The sequence below is a fragment of the Hoplias malabaricus genome, chromosome 9 (genome assembly GCF_029633855.1).
Source record: "Hoplias malabaricus isolate fHopMal1 chromosome 9, fHopMal1.hap1, whole genome shotgun sequence".
Classification (NCBI taxonomy): domain Eukaryota; kingdom Metazoa; phylum Chordata; class Actinopteri; order Characiformes; family Erythrinidae; genus Hoplias; species Hoplias malabaricus.
In genome coordinates this window covers 44,134,194-44,159,352 of record NC_089808.1, presented here as the reverse complement: position 1 = coordinate 44,159,352, position 25,159 = coordinate 44,134,194, and the positions used below count along the sequence as shown (strand labels likewise).

At 43.0% G+C, this 25,159-nt stretch overlaps 2 protein-coding genes across 2 annotated transcripts in view; both read right to left on the bottom strand.

Moving 5' to 3' along the window:
• Positions 1 to 3,189, bottom strand: part of LOC136707085 (NACHT, LRR and PYD domains-containing protein 12-like) — a 37,572-nt gene extending 34,383 nt beyond the window's left edge. The window contains exons 1-2 of the mRNA XM_066680967.1: positions 3,070 to 3,189; positions 517 to 586 (exon numbers count right to left, since the gene is read on the bottom strand). Coding sequence (XP_066537064.1) covers positions 517 to 566 — 50 coding nt within the window. The 5' untranslated portion in view covers positions 567 to 586; positions 3,070 to 3,189. The remainder of the gene's footprint in view (positions 1 to 516; positions 587 to 3,069) is intronic.
• Positions 3,190 to 9,134: 5,945 nt separating this feature from the next.
• Positions 9,135 to 25,159, bottom strand: part of LOC136707089 (NLR family CARD domain-containing protein 3-like) — a 36,855-nt gene continuing 20,830 nt past the window's right edge. Inside the window, exons 7-9 of the mRNA XM_066680975.1 lie at positions 16,691 to 16,864; positions 15,176 to 15,222; positions 9,135 to 10,069 (exon numbers count right to left, since the gene is read on the bottom strand). Of these exons, the coding sequence (XP_066537072.1) occupies positions 9,531 to 10,069; positions 15,176 to 15,222; positions 16,691 to 16,864 (760 nt within the window). The 3' untranslated portion in view covers positions 9,135 to 9,530. The remainder of the gene's footprint in view (positions 10,070 to 15,175; positions 15,223 to 16,690; positions 16,865 to 25,159) is intronic.

The following is a 25,159-nucleotide window of genomic DNA, read 5'->3' as shown; positions in this document are numbered from 1 at the left end:
TGCTGCACAGGCTCCGCCCCCACACCTAAATCTCATAGAAAATAACCCGCTGTGTGCTGCGTGTGTGAACGACTGCTCTGGGACATCTCTGGACCTGACACAGAGTTTCTCTAGGAATTCTCCTGAGTTCATGTGTGAAAGAGGCATAACTGAGACACTGTTTGAACAAAATCATATCACTGACCTGTTAACAATCAACACTAGTTTACATTTTTGCAGCATTACAAAGTTTTATCAGTTATTCTTACTTGTGGGCACTAAAATTCAAAATGAGAAAACATCAAAAAACAACAAATGTTTTCAGTTTCAACCTTTGAAATATTAAAATAAAAATACAGAGTTTGATTTATTAAGTGTATTAAATCCTGTTTTATTAACATTTTGCAAAATGTCCCAACTTAACTGGAAATGTGTCTGTAATCCACAGTGAACATCACGTGTTAACATTTACATATTAATATTTTACACAGGTTTTCTCTAGAGGCTTCTACTGAGCTCCGATGGAGAGTCACTTACTTTTGGTCAGAGGTTCCTTCTTCTTCACCGCTGGAGTTCTGGCGCTCCATCGTAGAGTTTCTACTGTTCACTGTAAATTTAAACACACACCTGTTAATATCTGGGGAATATGGTTTAAATGTCCATAAGTTCAAGTTTAAGTTCAAGAAGTTTATTGTCATTTCAGCAGTATACAGTGTTTACAGCACACAGTGAAACAAAACAGCGTTCCTCCAGGACCAAGGTGCTACATAAAACCATACACAACATTAAAGTGCGACTAGTACAAATCTAGTGCAACATAAAACAGTGCACACACATTAAAGTGCAAAAGATATGGCTAAGAAAAATACAAAACAATGTCCCTACAGTACAATACAATACAATGTAATACAAGACAAGACAAAACCATATGTACGGAGGGGGTGAGGGAGAGAGACACTGCAATTTAAAGTGTATTTGTGCTGTAAACAGTAACTGGATGTAAACATGATGTAAACAGGACATGTGTAAACAGTTCACTCATTTACAGTCCAACAGACCAGTGTTTGCGTGAAGAAGTGTTTGTGTGTGTGTGTGTGTGTGTGTGAAGGGTTTGTGTGATCTCCCACAATGCTGAGTGCTTTGCGGGTGCAGTGAGTGGTGTAGATGTCTGTGATGGAGGGAAGAGACACACCGATAATCTTCTCAGCTGTCCTCACGATCCGCTGGAGGGACTTGCGATCTGCCCCAGTGCAGTTTCCAAACCAGACAGATAGATAACTAGCCTCTAGAGGAACATTAGTTATCATGGTACAGACTGTGGTAGTGAGACACTATTAACTGAGAGGATTAAATGATCAGAGTTTTCTGGTTAAGTCAGAGTTTCCCCTGTGCTGTGGGAACTGTGTAATGTGTGTTGTGTTAGAGAACTGCTGAGGAGGAAGAACACCTCCAGAGAAGAACACAATGAGGGACGAGGAGGAGAGAGTTCTGCTTCTTTTAGGAATTTTAATAAACTGTAAAATGAAAACACAGCAGTGCGGAAAACGGAAACCTTTGTTTTTCATGATTTTCATTGATTTCTAACATAATCATCTTTAAAATTGTTTTTTACACACTTTTTTGTTAGGAATACTAAACTGTAACTAACCATCCCAAACAGAACTGAAGTCTAAACATGTACCAAGAGATGTGGAGGAGTGTGTCTACTAGTGAGATAAGTAAGAGACACTGGTGCATAAAAGGCCTAAAAAAATGCCCTTCTTTTATTAAAAAGTCTTTTTTATTTAGTCCAAAATCAACAACTTCCATTTCATGAGCGGAAACTTTATTAGAAACCATACTTTTGATGATTTTGGATTCCATCTTTAAAAAATATACAGTAGAATAACTATTTTACATGGTATAAGAAGTAAATAATATGAGAAAATCGGGAACTGATATCTGTATTTATGGAATACATTTTGTATATTACCATTTCATAACACAGTAAAATTCACTCATCATTAAAATGGATTAAAAACCTGCAGAAAAAAACATTCCCTAATTCATAGATAAACAGAATGAATAACACAGGACTGATGTCTGACTTATAAATTAGAAAAGAAGAGTTTAATTTCATTTATCATTAAAATCACTGTATTACTGAAATAAAAGTTAACTCAGTTGATACGTGTTTGTTTTATGGACAGTTTCTGTGAAAAGACAATTTTATAAAGTGTTGACACTGACACTAAGGGTCTTCACGCTCTGTGACTCTTACCGTAAACCACTAATATCCGCGCACACACATCTTACATGGTTTCTACCGGATGAAGAACCGTTACTCGGAGAGCACGGAGACGGAGGACCACTGGTGACCCACTGAGGGTAAAGTTGGAGGTCCACTAGTGTTTTACACAGCGTTTTCTGGGCGGACCGCTGCTGATTAAACAGAGTTGTAGACTAAATGCAACATTTTAGCACTTTTCCATTCACAGTCCAATTTACATTTCCCCCTTCATTAGGTTCTTTTTGTTATTCTTTATAAATAAGATTCGTAAATAATTAAAATCAGCACAGTGTTAACATTTTTATCATTTAATCATTTTATATCAGTCTTACACTCATTATTATATCTCTCATAGTTGTTGTTAATATTTGTATTAGTGTGTTTTCCAGAATAAAAGTCTCTGTGAATGTAACTCTGTATGAGGAGATTATAAATGAGTTCTATCCGGTACAGGACGGTAATCTGAGGGGTCCGATGGAGGACCAGCAGTGGTCTACAGTCAGTGGTGTGACAGGCTTTTTATGCCAGTGGACAGATATATGCTCGCTGTCTGGGTAGTGGGACATTATCAGACTCTGCAGGTTTCAGTCAGGTTTATTTTGCTCTAAATCATTAATCCCAGTGTGTGTGAGGAGCTCAGTTCACCGCTGGAGTTTCTTCTCTTCACACACCGCCACCATTTCACCCCCCGCTGTTTATAACGGTCCCACGCCATTTCCTCCCCGCTCTGAGTTTAGTTTAACTCCCGAAAACTCTCAGCGCCACGTTCTTCCTTTAATCTACTCTCCATACTTCTACATTTCACTCAGGAATAAACTCACCGTGTGGAAATACAGCGCTGTTCTTGTAGATGTCCGTGGTTCTTCTAATTCCCTCGAATAATTACTAGAATTACTGTCTCCAAACACAACAAAACACACCCACTACGACTCACTATCGCCCTCTCTGTCGCCATCTAGTGTGTGCGCAGTATAACGTCTTCCTTCGGGCCTTTATTCTTTTTAGACTCACAAACCAAATAATTAATAAATAATAAATTAAACTAAAGGGTGAAAGTTCATGAACTTTTGTGAATTTGGCTTGTCACGCAGTGCTAGCATTGGGGCCACATTAGCTTATATGCTGCTTAATGGTACTTTAAAATACTACCTTTAAAACACCGCCAGCTTAAAGACTGTCAGTATAGTTTGACTGACATCTTACTAAAAATCCATTAAAAAAACATTTAAATCCTCCACCTGAAATAAATGACCACTTCAAATAACCCTTAAACCCACAAAAAGACACCAATGCATTTTAAACACTACATTTAAAAAATGCCCATTTTATTTAGACTTCCACATAAAATAAATGACCACTTCAAATTACACTTAAAACCTTAGAAAATGGCCAATATACACTGCTGAAAAAATAAAGGGAACACTTTACAAGGGAAACAACACAATGTAACTCCAAGTCAATCACACTTCTGTGAAATCACCAGGTAGAAATGAGAGGCACTTAGCAAGACAACCCCCACAAAGAAGTGGTTCTGCAGATGGTGACCACAGACCATTTCTCTGTTCTCATCCTTTCTGGCTGATGTTTTGGTCACTTTTGCATTTGTCAGTGCTCTGACCCCTAGAGGAAGAATGAGGTGGTGTCTACAACCCACAGAAGTGGCTGAGGTAGTGCAGCTCATCCAGGGTGGCACAGCAATGCAAGCTGTGGCAAGAAGGCTCTGCTTTGTCTGTCAGCACAGTGTCCAGAGCATGGAGGAGCTACCAGGAGACAGGCCAGTACACCAGGAATCATGGAGGGGGCTGTAGGAGGGCAGTGACACAACAGCAGGACCGCTACCTCCTCCTTTGTGCAAGGAGTAACAGGAGGAGCAAACTGTCAGAAACAGACTCCGTGAAGGTGGTATGAGGACCTGACATCCACAAGCAGGCATTGTGCTTACACTCCGTGGGGGCGATTAGCCTTTGACAGAAACAACCAAGATTGGCAGATTCTCCACTGGCACCCTGTGCTCTTCACGGATGAGATGCCATGGAGAATGTTCTGCTGCCTGCAACATCCTCCATGATGATGGGTTTGGCAGTGGGTCATTAATGGTGTGGGGAGGCATTTCTTTGGAGGGCCTCCATGTGGTAGCCAGAGGTACCCTGACTGCCATTATGTACCGGGATGAGATCCTCAGACACACTGTGAGATCATATGCTGGTGCAGTGGGCCCTGGGTTCCTTCTGATGTGTGACAATGCTAGGCCTCATGTGGCTGAAGTGTGTCAGCAGTTCATCTGAATGCTATGGACTGGCCCAGTTCCCCAGACCTGAATCCTTTTGAGCACATCTAGGGATTCATAACTCAACAACCGTATTTTCAAATTATCTCAGATTGACTGGTGATAAAAAGGGAAAATATTCCTACAATTTAAAAATCTCTAGCTGAATATATAATGAAGTTATGGGTAAATGTTTGACTGAAAAGTGAGTTAGAGTTGAAGGAGAGATTAAATGGGATGGGTGAGGACCAATTTTTGACATGATGGGTCTCGACATACCCGGATCCAACCGTGTGAAATCTCATGGCAGTAGTTTCAAAATTGACCGAGTTAGAGCAGGTTGAAATGTTGGCCAATGCATTCCTTTGAGAAAAAATCCCAATTTAGAAGCTCATATTCTGATATCCGCAAGTCGGAGCGCTCCAAATTGCACAAGCAACCTGAGCTGGCATAGGATCTACTCATCTAAAATAATTAAAATCAACATGGTTCAAATAAAATTAAATCAAATTTATTAGTTTAGTGCAATTTACAGCTAATGATGTCACAAAGCAGCTTCACAGAATTTAAAGGCCCCAGGAGAGTGAGGCCAGGGGCGACAGTGACACAGAGAAACTCCCTCAGAGCTGAGGAAGAACCTTCAGAGGAACCAAGGCTCACACAGGGGACCTACCCTCCTCTGGTCAATCTATTGGTAACAGTTAGGAGTTGGTGAGAACTTCAGTGTAGGGGCAGCTCCGAGGCCAGTGGTGGTGGCTGGAGCGTGGGCAGCTGGTCTGAAGAGTGGAGGAGGAGCTCGACAGTCATCCATCAGTGTCCAGTCACAGGTGGGGGTCGTTTACTCAGAAAAAGTTAGAGGGATGGAGTTAGTTGTGATCTGTGAATCTTTGGCTGAATGTAAAGCAGAGAATGTGAACATTTCCAGAGTGTGGCTAATGACTCTGGCAGATCTGACTATGACAGCTTTAACTAAAAGGAGAGGAACCAGAAGGACACACAGACGCGGGAGCATCCTGTAACACTGGCATCCCTCCGCTCCACCATCAACAAACCTGAGTGATCGCGTGAAGCGGCGGACGACACTAGCGTCTCAGTTTACTATAATTCCCTGTGTCCATGGACCCCCCGGATCTGCCGCCTTTATCTATGGAGGAGCATTAACTACCAAAAGCTTAACAAGATTTGAAGATTTCGACTGTCTGAGTCTGGAACATTTTCTGAAAGATCATGTGTCAAAATTAAAATTAAACAATCTTATTTTCAGTGTAAGTATCAGCCTTTCTGACACAGTGTACATTTCAAATTTAATTGTCTGTAACCCTTGTCCAGTTCAGGGTGGTGGTGGGTCTGAAGCCTAACCAGAATCACTGGGTGCAAGGTAGGAACACACCCTGGAGGGGCGCCAGTCCTTAACAGGGCGACACACACACATTCACTCACACCCTGCCGCCCCGATCAGAGAAGTTATAAAAGCTATAAAGGGAACTGTGTACCTCTTATTTCTCCAGTGCCGTTATCATACATTTCTTGAGTGTCAGGTCCAGAAATGCCCCAGATCGGTCATTCACACATGCAGCACCCAGCGTGAGATTTTCTGTGAGACTCTTCTTGCAGCAGTAAATAAAACACATGATTTAGGCATGGGGCAGGGCCTGTGCAGCACATGCAGGAGAAACTCTAAAACATTTCCAAAACCTTTCTCACAGGCGCTGACTCTTTATCGGGGCATTATTGCTCTTTCACACATGCAGTGTACACTGTTTTAAATGAACATTGATCAGTCTTTGATCTGAGACTTGTGGTTTAGAGGAAAATTTATTTCAGTTTCATATTTAATAATGGTTTATTAAGACTTTATGTTAAACTGTGTTGTAATTATTTTATTTTAAATCTACTTTAGTCTCAAAGTTCACCGCACTTTATAAACACATATATACATCATTTATATCTCCTTTCATAAACCTGTGTGATTTCTGCTGAATCTGTTTAAGTTATGATTCTGTACCAGTTTAACTTTAAATAAAATAGTACCGGGAATAGTACATTTCTCTCAAGGGTTTTCAACAAGAATAATGTGTCCTCAACCAGGGGCCTCATTTATAAAGTGTGTGTATGCAGAAAAACAGATCTACAATATCACACGCAGAAAGTGTGATTTATAAAGTATACTTTGTGTAAATTTGACTGTATATTTAAGCAAATTTTGACCCATGCGTACTGCGCGCAAATTTGTGACATAATATGATAAAATAGAGAATTGCAAGTAATAGCACAATACATCCTCACACGTACATGTCTGTAATGCATAAAGATTAAAAAACAAATATGTAAGGAAGATAATCACTCATTTAAAATAACTTTTTAAAATATAAAATATTTGGTTATTTTGCTTGCTGTATCACATTCTAATTGTAGTATTGTTTTACTCTTGCTTGTTTTATTTCACTCTGTGGTGTTTATATGTTTACATTTAAATTATTTTAGTCAATTTTTTTATCTCACTGTATTTTTACTATTATACTATTATTGTCATTATTAGTATTATCAATATAAGAAATTAAACTCCCATCATAAATACACAGTAATTTGTTATTGACTGGTAATAGTTGCAGATAATTACGAGCCTAAACAGCTGTAACAGATGCACAGTACAAGTTTATAAATTTAGCACAAAGTAAGGAAATGTGTGTAGATTATTTCTTTGTTCTAACAATGCAATAAATCTTACAGCATTGGAAACCTATTAGCTTCCCTTTTAAATGGTGCCACATTTGTAAGGAACATGCATTTGTGGGATTAGCAGTAGAGCTGAGTATGTGTAACAACAGGGGTGTGTAGGAGTGGTCGAGGATATTAACAGGAATGGAGGTAAGTACAGGAGACTTTTACTAACAACAACAACAAAACTAAACAGAGAGGCTAGGGAACGAGAGGGCTAAACACAAGGGCTAAACAGTCTAAACACCAAACAAGGCAGCTAAACACTAAACAATAAAGCTAAACAAAGCTAAACACTAAACATAGAACTAGATATAACGTGACAAGAGAGAGACACGAAGAAGAGACATCATGCATACAAACAACATTGATCCATTAAATGACCCACAACATGAACCACTGAACAGGACTATATAAAGACCACACCAACAAGAGACACATGGACACTAAAACACGTGACACTAGATACACAAGGGAAGGGTATCACATGACCTGAGAACAAGCAGGAAGCAGACACAAGACAGGGGAAACAGTCTTATGACGATGGGAGCACAAACAAGAAACAATACAAAACAGAACACAAAACTAAGCACGTTACAGTATGTGGTATTCGCTCATTAAAAATATTAAAAATGCCAAACAGCTTATTTTGCTTTTGCTATTGACACTTGTTTTGAGCTTCTGATATCCCCAGCACCTGATTGGCAGCACCTGTGAGAATGGACCCTGCTACAGTGGTCAGAAAGTGTCTGCTCCAACAATCAGCATGCCACGTTTGACTGATCTGAATATGGCCAGTGCGATAGGGCAATGTCAAACTGGTGTTCAGCAAAACCAAGTTGTGGCATTATTTGGAGTGAACCCTAGTACCATCTCCAAATTGAATGCCAAGATCCATATAACGGGGGATATCAAGAAGTGTCCCAAGAAGATGAGACCCTAAGAAGGTCGTTTCCTCATCTTGTCAGCACTTAGGTCTTCTACAAATTTGCAGTCAAGGTTTGCAAGATGATATGGCTGACGGCTCTCTGCCCAGACAATCTGGAACAGACTGGATGCAGCTAATCTCCGGTCTCATCAGGCTGCCAGGACTTGACTGACTGGCCTTCACTGTTAGGCCCGTTTGCGCTGGTTACAGCAACACATGCACTGGAACCTGAATATGTGGAGGAACGTTATGTTCAGCAATGAGTCCAGATTCTGCCTGCAGCAATTGAATCAAAGTGTGGAGAAGACGCGAACAGCTTTTGGTGGAGGCAGTGTGATGGTTTGGGTTTAAATTATGCAACCAGTCTGAGACTGAACTCTATTCTCTAAGATGACAACATTCTCCCCACTGAGCAGAGTGTGGAGTGGAGTGGAGTGGAGAGGAAGGAATGATCTGCCAGCTCCTGACCTCAAACCCATTGAACACTTGTGGGATCAGCTTTGGCGTGCCGTTTGTGCCAAAGTGACCAACTCAACCGCAGTGGCTGACTAGCGTCAAATGCTGGTTGAATAATGGGATGCCGTCCCACAGCAGTGTGTGACCAGGCTGGTGACCAGTGTGAGGAGGATGTAGAGGCTGTGTATGGTTCTTCCACATGCTACTGAGGCTCCTGTTTGTTAAATGAATAAATTATTAAATTGCCAATGTCTTGTTCAATCGTCCAGTTCACCACCAAACACCAAACGAGTTAATGGCAGAATAAGCTGTTTTTCATTGGCAGAGAGGATTTGGCAAATGTTTCATGGGTGCAACCCACATACTCAGCTCTACTGCTCATCCCACTTTCCCTCCAGAATCCACAGAGTTTTATAATTGAGGACACTGCTCTCAGTTGGTCTCAGAAAGACAGATTCAATCAAACGCTCACAGCAGTGTGGTTTTGCAAAGTCTTTAATTAAACTTTCATTTCCACTGGTACATTAATTTTCCCCAAAAAAGAGAAACACAGAGTAAAACTGAACTCAGGGCTGCTCACTTTACACAAGTTAATTTTCTTAGAAAAGTGCATGGTGTTAATATTTATTGGGATATAAATATGTAAGAGAAATATAAACACGGTAGATTTAAAGTGCAGTGATCAAAGAGCTGAACATGGCGATACACACAACACACATCAACAGCTAATTCTCATCCTGATTCCCATATAATATATATCAATAGTAACATCCCCTTTTATTCTTTCCACCTAATTCTCACACATCTCACACAGATACACTGAGGACTCATGACCAAACCCAACCCAAAAGACATGGTCCTGTAACTAAACATAAACAGTTACTGTAAACTTTTTTGTTGTTGTGATTAATCCATTATTTTATCTCACACAGACGCACTGACGAACCGTGAACAACTCTAAACCCAGCGTAGAGCGGCTCAGTGAATGTTGAGGAGAATGTGTGTAAGTTTGTGTGTGTGTGTGTATCAAGAGAGATGGTGCAGAAGGACAGAGTGCCGGACCCCCAGTCCAGATACACTCCCACTCTGTCAGAGTGAGAGGGGAGGTCAGGAATTTTAGTTTGTTTATCATTGTGTCTGACCCAGTAACTGTTCCCAGAACAGATCAGACTCCAGGAGAATTTATTGTGTCCAAACACACTCTCAGCTCCGCCTCCTTTCCTGCTGATTCCTCTGTATGAGACTGAGATATCAACCTCACTCCTCCCGCTCCACTCCACCTCCCAGTAACAGCGTCCAGTTAAACTCTCCACACTCAGAACCTGAGGATGATGATCAAATCTCTCCGGATGATCTGGATACGACTGATCCTCTCCCACATTCTCCACTTTTCCCTCAGACAGAGTGAGATGAGGGTGGGCTGTGTTTGGATCCAGAGTCAGATCACAGTAATCTGAACACACACACACACACACACACACACACACACACACACCACACACACACACACACACACACACACACACACAAACATTGGTATATACACACACATTCAGGTAAATGCACACATTCAGATAAACACGCGCATACACAAAAACACACACATAATACTTGTAATCCAACTGAAGGAAAATTTTAGAAGGCATTTAAAGTAATATGTTTTTACCAAGCTAGTTTCCATAATCCCACCTTCCACCAACACTCAACAGACACCCCATCCATTATTCTAACTTAAACCATAACACAACAGCAAAGATAAAACAAATCAATGTTTAAGAAGCTTCCTGATTAAAAATGTGCTGCTTCAACAACAGGAAACACAAGATGGAATTGAAGGTGATTAAAATTATTTTCAAAAAAGGAAATTTACAAAGACATTATTATGAACTAAACAAACAACCTAGGAGACCACATTCACAAGAAATGCAACCTCAATTGTATGTTCTTGGCAGTACAGAAATCATTACTCTTTGTTACTGCAAAGACAAAAAGAGATAACAGAATTGCTCATACAACATTATAATTCTCATTTTCTTCCATGAAGAGATGTCTCAATCTTTGAAGTCGATCCTCTGCAATATAGAACATTCATCAAAGCCTTTGAATATTGTGTCGAAAAAATGCAAGTAATAATAGAGCTTGTTTGTACCTTCTGGAAAGGTACACAAGAGGACAGCCACATGTGCTGGTTCATAGATGCCAGCATATGGCTCCTGAAAGAGGATATAGCACAGCTAAAGCTTTGCTTCAACAGCATTTTTGAAATGATTTATGGCTGGCTGGTGATGAAGGCTGAAGATGTTAAGTCTCTCCAAGATTATGCACTCTTTCTGTGTGGCTGTTGTAATGTAATGTCTGATTCACAGTACATGCATGAACTGGATATGCCAGCAAATATGAAGGCAATTATAATGAAGCTTCCATACAAACTGAGAGATAAATGGAGAACTACTGCCTGTGACCTCATGGAAACGTATGGGTGCAGGACACAGTTCAGTGATATTGTTGATTTCATTGAACATCAAGTGAAAATTGTATCAGACCCAATTTTTTCTAGAACCAGCTGTAAAAGCTGTAATTGAGGGAAAGTTACAAATCAAACCTAAATTTAAAAGAGAATATTTTGCCACCACCTTTGCAACCATTGGCAGGTATGTATGAAAGAAATCCAGGCAAACAAAATCTATCTAGAAACAACTCTAATACTTGCACATTTTGTTCCCAAGATCATTGTGCACAGTTGGAAAGAATAAAGCACAGGGAAAAGATTTTCATTCTAAAGGAATGCCTCCTCATGCATTGGGCATGTAAGAAAGGATTGTGATAGGCGCTTGACCTTTAATGCTTACCTTTTTTCTTTAACTTTCTTTTAACTTTATACCTTTCAAAATGCAGATGAAGCTGTCAATACTATCAATGATTCATTCCATAAGTTAAAATTGGATACGCTCAAGCATGTGATCATAAAAGGGCCAGGAATAATCAAGGGATTTTATCCTTTTGCTCTGAGATGCAATGGGAAGGGGGTGAACTCAGGAGGATTTGGGATGGAGTCCTGGGCATCCTGGATACGTCTGTGTAATGCCTTGCCCCCTCACCCAGGGCTTGAATGGTCAAAGGGAATGGAGGAGATGGGGTGGCAGTGGGTGCAATGTTGTTCAACAAGGGAATGAAGTGAGAGTGAAGGGGTATAAATAGAGCAGTGGAGATGTGATTGGGGTGTGGTCTAGCTTTAAACTAAATCACACTGTGACTTTACAAAATGAGACAAAGTCATACAGACTTATGCATTCTTGGGTCCAGATAATACATCTATTTTTTTTTCAGAAAATTTACTGACAAAGTTGCATTTGACTGAAAGAAAATCAAAACCTCCTCATCTTCCCTGCCCAGTCGTGACATTTATAATTATTTATAAATCTTTTTGAAATATTTCAAAATGGAATTGAAAGTGTAATTTGATTGGACATGCAGTTGTTAACTAAAATTACAAGTCTATTTTCATTTACAGGATATTGCACTGATTATAATGCAGGTTTGGGGCGGCACGGTGGCGCAGCAGGTAGCGTCGCAGTCACACAGCTCCAGGGACCTGGAAGTTGTGGGTTCAATTCCCGCTACGGGTCTGTGAGGAGTTGGTGTGTTGTCCGCATGGGTTTCCTCTGGGTGCTCCGGTTTCCTCCCACAGTCCAAAAACACACATTGGTAGGTGGATTGGTGACTCAAAAGTGTCCATAGGTGTGAGTGAATGTGTGTGTGTGTCTGTGTTGCCCTGTGAAGGACTGACGCCCCCTCCAGGGTGTTTTCCCTCCTTGCGCCCAATGATTCCAGGAAGGCTCTGGACCCACCGCGACCCTGAACTGGAGCGGTTACAGATAATGAATGAATAATGCAGGTTATACATTGTGTTCTAGACCTTGTCTTTATAAAATTTTCTCTAACTTAATTAACTTTCTCCACATTTATCTAAAACTAGAAAATTTGAACATATCAGTCCAGTTCTGTCATCACTTCATTGGCTGCCTGTTAAATTCTGCATCAATTACAAAATTATTTTATTAACATATAAAGCTCTACAGGGGCTCACTCCTGAATACCTTCAAGATACCATTTCCTATTACTCAGATCACAGAATACTGGATTTCAAATAGTTCCCAGAATACAGAAGGCCTCAGATTGGGGAAGAGCTTTTTCTTACAAAGCCCCCAACTCTGGAATGATCTTCCAGAAAATGTTCAAGACTCAGACATAGTTGCAGTCTGAGTCTTGCAACTCAGACTGTTTAGCTTTTGGTAGTTAATAGATAAAGGCAGCAGACCCAGGGGGTCCATGGACACAGGGAATTATAATAAACTGAGATGCTGGTGTTGTCCCTCCGCTTCACACAATCAATCAGGTTTGTTGATGGTGGAGTGGATGGATGCCAGTGTTTCAGGAAGCTCCCGCGTCTGTGTGTCCTTCTGGTTCTCTCCTCCTCCATGCTTCAGACCAGCTGCCCATGCTCCAGCCACCAAGTGCCTTGGAGTTGCCCACCCTACACTGAAGTTCTCACGGACTCCTAACTTTTATTACCAGTAGATTGACAAGAAGAGGATAGGTCACACCTTGTGAGCCTTGGTCTCTTCCTCAGCCGAGGGAGTTTTTCCTTGCCACTGTTGCCCTTGGCTTGCTTACCTGGGGATTTATACATCTTTACATCCTTTACTTTTTTGCATTTCATGTCAAAACTTCGTCTTACCAGAATTTTGTGAAGCTGCTTTGTGACAACATCAGTTGTAAATAGCGCTATACAAATAAATTTGATTTTTAGAAAATATGGGGAAGATTCACAAAGACTGTACTGCAGCTGGACTGCAGTGCTTCAAGAACCACCATGCACAGATGTATGCAGACATGGGTTTCAGCTGTCGCATTCCTTGTTTCAAGCCACTCTTGTCTTGAAACTCAGTCTTGAAACTCACTCAGTGTCTTGCCTCCAAAAAGGACTGGACTGCAGATGAGTGGTCCAAAGTTATGTACCCTGATGAAAGTAAATTTTGCATTTCCTTTGGAAATCAAGGTCCCAGTGTCTGGAGGAAGAGAGGAGAGGCACAGAATCCACATTGCTTGAGGTCCAGTGTAAAGTTTCCACAATCAGTGATGGTTTGGGGTGCCATGTCATCTGCTGGTATTGGTCCACTTTCTTTTCTGAGGTCCAAGATCAATGCAGCCATCTACCAGGAAGTTTTAGAGCACTACATGCTTCCTGCTGCTGACTAACTTTATGGTAGAGGTGGGCGATACCGAGAGTTTTGGTATCGATCCGATACCAAGTAAATACAGGGCCAGTATCACCGATATTGATACAGATACCAGAAGTCTTCGCTATATGCAGCTGTAGGAGCACAATACATGAGCAGGGGGAGGGGGGTGGTGGTGCTGCTCCTTGCAAGTTGACTAAGCGGGGTGTGGGGGCGCTGCTACTCGCAACTTCACAAAGGGGAGGGGGGCTGCTACTCAAAAGTTCATGAAGGGGGGGTGCGCCTCTCCTCGCAATGTGGCTCTGTGCTGCCTCGCACACAGACTTTAGCGGCAGAGCAGTGGGAGAGAAAAAAGACTTAAGTATCAATCTTTTCCATGAGTATTGATCAATACCAGCGTTGGTATTGATATTATCGATATTTGGATCGATCCGCCCCCCTCTACTTTATGGAGATGCAGATTTCATTTTCCAACAGGACTTGGCACCTGCACACAGTGTCAAAACTACCAGTACCTGGTTTAAGGACCTGTTCTTAATTGGCCAGCAAACTCACCTAACATTAACCCATAGAAAATCTATGGAGTATTGTGAAGTGTAAGATGCAATACACCAAACCCAACAATGCTGAAGATGTGAAAGCCTCTATCAGAGCAACCTGGGCTCTCATAACATCTGAGCAGTGCCACAGACTGATTGACTCCATGCCACGCCGCATTGCTGGTGTAATTCAGGCAAAAGGAACCCCAACTAAGTATTGAGTACTGTACATGCTCATACTTTTCATGTTCATACTTGGCCAGTATTTCTAAAAATCCTTTTTTGCATTGGTCTTAAGTAATATTCCAATATTCTGAGATACTGAATTTGGGGTTTTCAGTAATTGTCAGTTGTCATCAAATTAAAAGAAATAAACACTTGAAATATATCAGTCGGTGTGTAATGAATGAGTATAATATACAAGTTTCACATTTTTAATGGGATTACTGAAATAAATCAACTTTTCATTTATCTGTTTATAAAATATTTTGTTCATTTTGTTGTTTTTTTAATTAAAAGAACAACTTTAAACATTAAGGAGCAGATTGGATGAAGGCAAGTTTTTTCTTATTGCACAATTATTAGATAAGAATATACTCATTAAATTACTGGGATCAGGATAGGTTTAAAACAAATTGATTGAGAAACATTCAGTTGTACACACACATTCTCAAGTGTATTCATATATGAACACAAAAATGTATTAAAATATATGTATACAGACACAAAAACACCAGATGAGAGGAGACGTGTGTGTGTGTGTGATGGGAGGTTGCTTACATTTCTTTAGTCCTGATTTCATCCAGTTATTCCCTTGATGTTCCACCCTAAACAAACACACACACACACACACACACACACACACACACACAAGTCAGTAGAGTCTGGCAGGGGTAATGGATCTGAATGTGTCTTTACTGCACAGAATATCCATGACCAAGGCCATAGTGTTCTGTCAGTAAGGGGCACTATGAGCAATAATATATATCAGGGCCAAATTAATATTTGAGGCTTTCAGTATGAATTCAAAGTGAATTTACTCCTTTTCTCTAAACTTTTACTTTCATATTTTTTTAAATTTCATAATTCAACCTTTTTCTGTTGGTGAACAGTGGAAGCTTCAAATATCACCTTTAACACTTTGATGTGTCACAGACATGTTTCATAAATTTATAGCTTGGCTGAGATTGTTTGTTGCATGACAATGTCCATAAAGAGCCCGAGATACAAAGTAAAACACAGCAGTATTTTCCACCATGCGACCATAAATAAACCCAGAGCACGGTTTTCTTCCCAAATGTGGACAGCTGTTGGGTCCAGGGTTTCATCTCAGTGTCCACTGTTTCATAACTACAAGACAGACCCCTAATGTCCCCCTACAGATAAAGGTTGTGGTTCTTTAGGAACATTGTATCCTGTGCAGAGTTATTACAAGATGGACACACCTTGGGGTCTTTATCTTCTTCTGAATAAGAAGCCTCTCCTTGTGGAGACACACTGTTATTGTGTGTGTTATTTCCTTGACTGTTTGTGGTTGTACACAGAGCATGATGCAATGCGTCTTCTTCTGATGATTTCTGATCATGTGTCTGATTCTTCTGTGTTTAACAGAATCTAATGATACTGACCTTATCCACACTGTCTCTGTGTTTCACCATCAGCAACAACAGCAGCTCATTGGATTCCACAGTGCCCACAATGTTCTACAGGCCTATACCAAAATTTTAACCCCAACATCATCCAGACACAGCACAGCAATGTGTGTGTGTGTGTGTGTGTGTGTGTGTGTGTGTGTGACTCACTGTAGATTACCCGGAGTACAGTGTGGATCCTGCAGAGCATCAGAAAACAGAGTGTGTGTGGCAACCAAATGGTAGAATGAACTGGCTTTACGTACAGTGGACTCTCTCGCAGTCTTCAAACAGAGACTGAAGACCCATATCTTTATGACCCACTAATCTAAATGCGCACCATAACACTGCATTGCACATATACTGCACTTAACTACTTTCGAGGTATAGCACTGACTAGATGTCATGTATTGCACTTACTATATTTTGTTCCTGCTAGGTATAGCACTTACTAGATGTCGTGTATGTTTAGTTCTTCCTAGGTATCAGCACTTGTCATTGTTTTGGCAGTGTCTGAGCTCAAGAGGAGATTGGAATCAAACCTATTTGTACTAGTAAAGATAAACTCTCTGTTTGAACACTAAGCACTTGTAAGTCGCTCTGGATAAGAGTGTGTGCTAAATGCTGTAAATGTAAAATGTTTATGTATTTATGTAAAACATACTGTAGTTTCTCTAGTGCACAGTGAGGATCCTGCAGTAGATCAGAGAACAGCTTCACTCCAGACTCTCCTGGGTTATTGTAGCTCAGATCCAGTTCTCTCAGGTGGGAGGGGTTTGATTTCAGAGCTGAAGCCAGAGAACAACAGCCTTCATCTGTGATCATACACCCAGATAATCTGCAGAAAGGAAGTAAAAGAAGAAGGGATGTCATTTGCACAGAGAATACTCAGCTGCAGTTGAATTTAGGAAACTGTTTATTTATAATTTCTCTGGCATTTCAGCCCAGGCAACCAAGCTGGTGTAGCATTAAACTAAGCAGAGAGGACTTTTATTTCAAGTAGCTTCAGAATAAAATGGATGATGAGGTTCAGTTCTTCATATTCCTTTAAAGAGCAATGTGACCTGATGTTGATTAGTAAGGATGGAGAGAGTCACAAATTAGTTTGAAAAAGAAATTGGTAGCTGCTTAATCAACTTTTAATGTGGATGAATGAATAGAATATTGAGAGATTGTGAAAGAGATGAATGCTGTGAAAGGTTGGAGATCAGAAAAAGGGAACATTTTGGACTGATTGTGGTGGAAACACTGAAAGCATGGCCATCTTGTCCAGTAAGTACATAAGGTGTTTGGCACAAGGGATTTTAGGATTCAATCCTGAGATCTTAGTGTCAGATTGCAGAGTCTGAGGGAAGATGGAAGATGAGGTCCAAAAAAGATGGAAGCAGTGTAGGATGAGGGTTGGAGCTGACTTCTTGTAGCATGTCAGACATTAGCATGTTCACAAGTCCTACAGACTACAATGCTCCCCTTAGTCACAACATTTATGAGCTGGTCATTGGATGCTTCTTTGCTATTCTTGTTACTCTATGATCTATGTGGTGTGAGCTATACTAAAATGCAGCATTTATTAAATGTATTTGTACATGCATACATACATCTTTTCCGCTTTTCCATTTCAGGGTCGCAGTGGCAACAAGGCGAGCAAAGAAGCCCAGACGTCTCTGTCCCTTGCAACATCCACCAATTCCTCCTAGGGGATCCCAAGGCATTCCCAGGCCAACTAGGAGATATAATCCCTCCAGCGTGTCCTGGGTCTATCCCAGGGCCTCCTTCCAGTTGGACGTGCCTGGTATACCTCCAGTGGGAGGCGTCCAGGAGGCATCCTGATCAGATGCCCAAACCACCTCAACTGACTTCTCTCAATGCGAAAGAGCAGTGACTCTACTCCGAGCTCCTCCCTAGTCACTGAGCTCCTCACCCGATCATGGAGAGTACGCCCAGCGACCCGTCGGAGAAAGCTCATTTCGGCCACTTGTATCCGCGATCTTGTTCTTTCGGTCATTACCCAGAGCTCATGACCATAGGTGAGAGTGGGGACGTAGACTGACCGGTAAATTGAGAGCTTTGCTTTATGGCTCAGCTCTCTCTTCACCACAACGGTGCGGTACAGTGACCGCATTACTGCAGACGCTGCACCTATCCTATGGTCAATCTCACCATCTGTCTTCCCATCACTCCTGAACAAGACCCTGAGATACTTGAACTCCTTCATATGGGGCAGGTTCTCACCCCTTACCTGAAGGAAGCATGCCATCTGTTTCTGGGAGATAACCATGGCCTCAGACTTGGAGGTGCTGATCCGCATACAGACCGCTTCACACTCGGCTGCAAACTGCTCAAGTGAACGCTGGAGGCCTCCATGCGAAGAAGCCAGAAAAACAACATCGTCCGCAAAAAGCAGAGATGCCACCTCCTGAGCTCCTCGACGGAAGCCCTCCTGCCCCAGGCTATGCCGCGCTACCCTGTCCATGAATATCAGGAACAGGAGTAGAGATAAGGCACAGCCCTGACGGAGTCCAATGCCCACACTGAACAAGCTTGACTTACTACCAAGGATGTGAACACAACTCAAACTCTGAGAGTACAAGGACCGTACGGCTCGCCGGAGCGACCCTGGCACCCCATACTCCCAGAGCACCTCCCACAGAATCTCTCGGGGAACATGGTCATATGCCTTCTCCAAATTCACAAAGCATGTGTAGAGTGGAGTAGCAAGTTCCCACGCCCCCTCAGTCATCTGTGAAAAAGTAAAGAATTGGTCCATAGTTCCACAGCCAGGATGAAATTCGCATTGTTCCTCCAAAATCCTAGGTTCGACTATCGGACGGATTCTCCTTTCCAGCACCTTGGCATAGACTTTCCCCGGGAGGCTGAGAAGTGTAATGCCACAATAATTGGCACACTTTCTCCGGTCCCCTTTTTTGAAAATAGGAACCACCACACCGATTTGCCAATCCAAAGGCACCGTTCCGGAGATCCATGCAATATTGTATAGGCATGTTATCCAAGACAGCCCCACAGTATCGAGTGCCTTCAGTAACTCTGGGCGAATCTCATCCACTCCTGTAGCTTTGCCACTGCAAAGCTTTTTCACCACCTCAGTGACTTCAGCCAAGGAAATGGAATCTGACACCCCAGACAATTCTGGCCCTACCTCCTGCACAGGAGACATGTCTCTCAGGTTAAGGAGTTCCTCAAAGTGCTCCTTCCAACGGCCAACAATACGCTCAGTCGAGTTCAGAGTTTCACCATCCTTGCTGAGCACAGCTTGGACAGTGTCCCCCCTCCCCCTCCTGAGCTGTCGGAGTGTTTTCCAGAACCTCTTTGAGGCCGCCCGGAAGTCATTCTCCATGGCCTCTCCAAACTCCTCCCATGCTCTGAATTTTGCTTCAGCAACTGCCACAGCTGCAGCCTTTTTCACCTGCCGGTACCCATCCGCAGAATCAGAAGTTCCCCGAGCTAGCCAATCTCGAAAAGCCTCCTTCTTCCGCTTCACAGCTTCCCTCACCCCCGGTGTCCACCAACGGGTTCTTGGGTTGCCGCCATAACAGGCACTGACAAGTTTTTGACCACAGCTACATGCAGCCGCTTCGACGATGGAGGTCCGGAACAGTGTCCATTCAGACTCCATTCCCCCTACCTCTTCCGGAACATGTGAGAAGTTCTCTCAGAGGTGAGAGTTGAAAACCATCTGTACAGAGTCATCTGCCAGCTTTTCCCAGCACACCCTCACTATACTTTTGGATTTACCAGGTCTGTCTGGCAGCTTTCCCCGCCATCGGATCCAACACACCACCAGATGGTGATCGGTTGACAGCTCAGCCACTCTCTTTACCCAAGTGTCCAAAACATACGGCCTCAGATCAGAAGACACAACCACAAAGTCGATCATTGACCTTTGGCCCAGAGTGCTCTGGTACCAAATACACTTATGAGCAATCTTATGTTTGAACATGGTGTTCGTTATGGACAAACCATGGCTAGCACAGAAGTCCAACAACATCACACCACTCGGGTTTAGATCAGGCAGTCCGTTCCTCCCAACCACTCCTCTCCAGGTTTCCCAGTCATTGCCAACGTGAGCACTGAAGTCCCCCAGTAAAACAATAGAGTCAGTGCAAGGAATCCCCTCTAGAACTCTACTCACTGCCTCCAAGAAAGCTGAATACTCTGAGCTGCTGTTTGGTGCATACGCACACACAACAGTCAAAGTTTTCCTCTCTGCAAGCCGGAGCCGCATTGAGGCGACCCTCTCGTTTACTGGGACAAACTCCAGCTGTACAGGCGCCAGCCGGGGACTTGTGACTTTCCACCCAAGTGAGGTTATGTTCCACGTACCAAGAACCAGATTCTGCTGACAAGTTCCACAACGCCAGGGGCCCCTTCGCCCCCGCTCTGTGCCCGATGGGCATTGCACCGCACCCTTACTCTGGATCTTGCGGGTGGTGAGCCCACATGATTAAATGTATTTGTGCTCTCCTTAATACTATTGTGTTTAGAATTTTTGTTTGCTTTGTAAATGTTGTTATGATGTGATTCATGGGGCCAGCGGGAAACATCCTGGTTCCAGACCAGTACAATTGATGTTATGAAGTGGCCAGCCTAATCCCTAGGCCTCAGTCTGATTGCAATTTTTTGCTCTGTCCAGTTTTAGTCTGTTTAGCTCTCTCGGTCTGTTATATATATCTGTCTCCAAGTCTAGGACACTCTAAGTCTCTCTGTCTAATTAAGTCTGTCTATCTCAGTTTGCAATCTTTTGTTATTAAAGTCACTGAAAGAATATCCAACCCATATAAGGACGCAGCTAACACAGACATTGTGAGCAACCCTTTTGTTGGGTGTGCTATTCACCAGACTCCATTCCGTACAAGCCCCAGAGATCTTGTGGGGTATGTTTTGAAGGCTATGATGGCCTATGAGGATCCTTATTTAGGTGACATCTTGGATTTTATCATGAATGCACCTCTCGAACCCTCAACAGCTGCAGCACGTCTTCCTTGAGCAGCACATGCCCTTCGAGCAGCCCAAGTCCCTGCCTCCATGGACGTCACTGCAGGGCCCTCTGCATCTGTGGACGTCATTGCAGGGCCCCCTGCTTCCAAGGATGTCACCGCAGAACCTCCTTACCTCAAGGAGCTGCTGGCAAGATTAACTGCCACTCTGAATGGCCTTCAAAGGTGACCCCTTGCTGCTGTTCCTGTGCCGGCCCCCGCCATCTCTGTTTCAGCTCCTGTTCCTGTTCCAGTTATGGCGGCGAACCCCGCTGTCTCTGTTCCTGTGCTATTGGCGACCTCCGCTGTTCCTGTTCCTGTGATGGTGGCACCCTCTGCCACTTCTGTTCCTGTGATGGTGGCACCCTCTGCCACTTCTGTTCCTGTGATGGCGGCACCCTCTGCCACTTCTGTTCCTGTGATTGCGGCGACCTCCGCCACTCCTCTTCATGCGATGGCGGTGATCCAGGCCGCTTCTACTCCTGTTCCAAGGAGGGTGACTTCTGCTGCTTCTGATACAGTGAAGGTGGTGATCCAGGCCACTCCCAGTGATGGTGGTATGTGCCGCTCCTGTTCCCAAGTTGGTAGAATCCGGAGCTCCTGTGACTGTGGCTTCAGCCGCTCCTGTTCCTGTGACTGTGGCACCGGCCACCTGTGTTCGTGTCCCTAGATTGGCCCCAGGAACTTCGGGGTCGATTCCTAGAGCTGTACCTAAGCTGGCTTCTTGGACCTCTCCTCAGACTTTTGCCAGTCCTGGGCACTCCCCAGTGATTATTTTTGTTCCTTTATCGGTCCCTGTCTTAGTCTTAGTCCAGTTTCTGTCCATGTCCCAGTACCAGTGTCTGCTTTAGTCTCTGTTCCAGTCCCTGTCACCGTGTTTGTGTCAGTCCCTGTGAATGTCCTGGTCCCAGTTCCCTTGCCTAGTCTAGTCCAGTCTCCTGTTTTGTCTCGAGCCCAGTCCCCTGTGCAGTCTCTTGTCCGGTCTAATGTTTCTGCTGCTCTCCAGTCCAGTGTTTTGTCACCTGACTGAGTACCCAGCCTCAGTCCTACCCCCTGTTTCTAATCATGTCCAGTCCCAGTTCCCATCCAGTGTGCAAGCTCAATCTCCTGTCAAGTCTTGTCTCCACTCCTATCCTGTCTAGTCCACTCCAGTCCCTGTTCCAGTCCCAAGTCCCATCTCCTGTTCCCTTTTATCAGTCGCCTTTCCAGTCTCTTGTTCAGTCCCCAGTCTAATCTCCAGTTTTGTCTTCTGTTGCTCCCCTTTGTCATTCTCCTGTCCTGTCCTGAGTCCAGTCTCCTGTTTCCTTTCCTGTCATGTCCCCAGCTCCTCTCCTGCGCCAGCTCCTGGGGGGTCTAGGTTTACGCATTTAGGAGGGGGCATCTGTCATGTTCCTTGTCTGTGGTGTGCATTTAAGTTCTCTTGTCTCTATGCCTGTTTGTTGGACATTCCACCTTTGTTTTTGCTCTCTCCAGTCTGTCTGTCTCGTCTGTTACTTATTCCCTTGAAGTCAGTCTTTGTATCTCTCTTGTCTCATGCCTGTTTGTGTCCTTATTCAGTTTAGGTTTCTCTGTACATGGCTAGGTCTTTGTTTAGCTCTCCATGTCTTGGTCTCTGTTTAGCTCTCTCTGTTTATGTCTCTGTTTAGCTCTCTGTCCAGTTTTAGTCTGTTTAGCTCTCTCTGTCTGTTATATATCTGTCTCCCAGTCTAGGTCACTCTAAGTCTTTCTGTCTAAGTCTGTCTATCTTGGTTTGTTATCTTTTGTTAATAAAGTCACTGTGTTTTAGCAAGTGCATCCGCCTTCATCAGTTCTGACACAATGTACATTCATACATACACATACATATGCATACATACATATGCACATACATATATCTACATATACATATGCATACATACATACATACACACATACATACATATATACATATATAATTAAAGTGGCTGTGTGTCTATGTTTAGAGCTTTATGGTCCATGTGCATTAAATGTTTAATGTCCGAATGACCTGAGGGTAAAAGTTCCTTCTCAGCCTCTCCGTTCTGGCCCCGATGGAGCGGAGACGTTTCCCTGTGGGTAGCCATTCAAACAAACTATGGTTTGGGTGATGAATGTCCTTAACAATACATTTACCTGACGCTCTGCACCGCAAAGAGTAAATATCCTGGAGTTTTGGCAGGGCTGTCCCGATGATGCGCTCAGAGCAACGTATCACTCTTTGAAGGACTTTCTTGTCCTGGGAGCTGCAATTTCCAAACCAGACAGTGATGCTCCCAGACAGGACAGACCTGATGGTGGCAGTAAAACATTTTCAGCAGCACTGTGGAGATTTTGAATTTCTTCAGCCTTCTGAGATGGTACAAGTGTTGCCGTGCCTTTTTTATCTGGGTGGAGATGTGTGTAGTCCATTTCAGATCCTCTGAGAGGACACCAATGTACCTGTAGCTAGTCACTTTCTTGACCGGAGTGCCATTGATCTGGAGTGGTGTGTATGACCTCCTCCTCTTCTCTTTCCTGAAGTCTACAACCATCTCCTTGGTCTTGGAGAAATTCAGCTTCAGGTTGTGATTTTACACCAAGATGACAGTTGTTCCACCTCACTCAGGTAGGCCTTCTCATCATTGTTAGAGATTAGGTCAACACACCACTGTATCATCGGCAAATTTCACAATGGTGTTGGAGTTGTGAGTAGCTGTAGAATCATGGGTGTACATGTAGTACATGGGCGGGCTCAGTACACAGCCTTGGGGGGCCCCGGTACTGAGGTTTTTTGAGCTGGATGTGAAATTTCCCATCTTAACCAGTTGAGGTCTGTCAGACAGGAAGCTCTGTACCCACGGTTTCTGATTAGGAAAAACCTTAATACTTATCATGAGAATGATATCATCAGTTATTTTGGCTACAAAGCTCGTGACCACTTCCATAAACTCATCGACATCATTGGAGCTCATCCAAAACATGTTCCAGTCTACGTCACTCCTGAAGCTTCCTGAAGCATGGCCTCTGATTGGGCGGACCAGCGTCTGACCACTCTGGTTGTCTGAACATCCTGTTTTTGCCTTTGTTTATATTCTGGCATGAGAAAAATAGCCACGTGGTCTGATTTTTCAAAAGACGGGTGAGAGATGGCTTTATAAGCGTACTTGAATGGGGTGTAACAGTGGTCCTCCTCTTGTTGCACAGGCTACATGCTGATGTAAATTAGGCATAACTCTCTTAAGGTTTGCTTGTTAAAGTCCCCAGCCACAATGAGGACAGTGTCCGGGTGTTTAGCGTAGTAAGTAATTATGATATCATGTAGTGAGACTAGCGCAATATCTGTATCCACCTGTGGTGGAATATAAATGGCTGTAGTGATGACTGAAGTGCCAATGGCCTTCAAAGGTGACGCCTTGCTGCTGTTCCTGCGCCGGCCCCTGCCATCTCTGTTTCAGTTCCTGTACATTGGCAAGCAAAATACTGGGCAGAGGAGGACAATGTGCACTCTCTCGTAGTCTGTTTCGGACTCCAGCGCATTTTCCACTGTGTTTCTTCCTGTACTTCCTCTGAGGAGGCACGTTTTCATTATTAATTTCATTGGCCAAGTTAAGCTATCAAGACCTCAGAAAAAAGGTAAGTTGACCTGGTTCTTATTTCCAAAAGTCTGCTGAAGTTATACTGAATCAATGCCAGTGACGGGGTGGTGAAAAAACTCAAAAAACAAAAACAAAAAAATTAAATAAAGATCTATCAGAAAGCAGTTTGAGTGGAGCAGGCATGATGGCATCTGGCCTTACCAGCGCCATCAGAGTGAATGAATGACTTTCACTTTATCAAAATAACTTTTATCATGGGACAACACAGAAGATACAATGTAAGTGGTCAGTCTATAGCTTGTATAACAGTGTCAATTTGTTGTGCCCTCAAAATAACTCAAAACAGAGACATTAATGTCTAAAATGCTGGCATCAAAAGTGAGTACATCCCTTGTGCCCAATTAGCCATTTCCCTTCTGGTATTATATGACTCTGTCAGGAATCGTGGGGCGGACTGACGGAGGCGGATGCACACGCTAAAACACAGTAACTTTATTAACAAAATATAATGAAACTAAGACAGAGACTTGAGCAAAAACAAAACAAGGAAAAGCAGAAACAGATAGA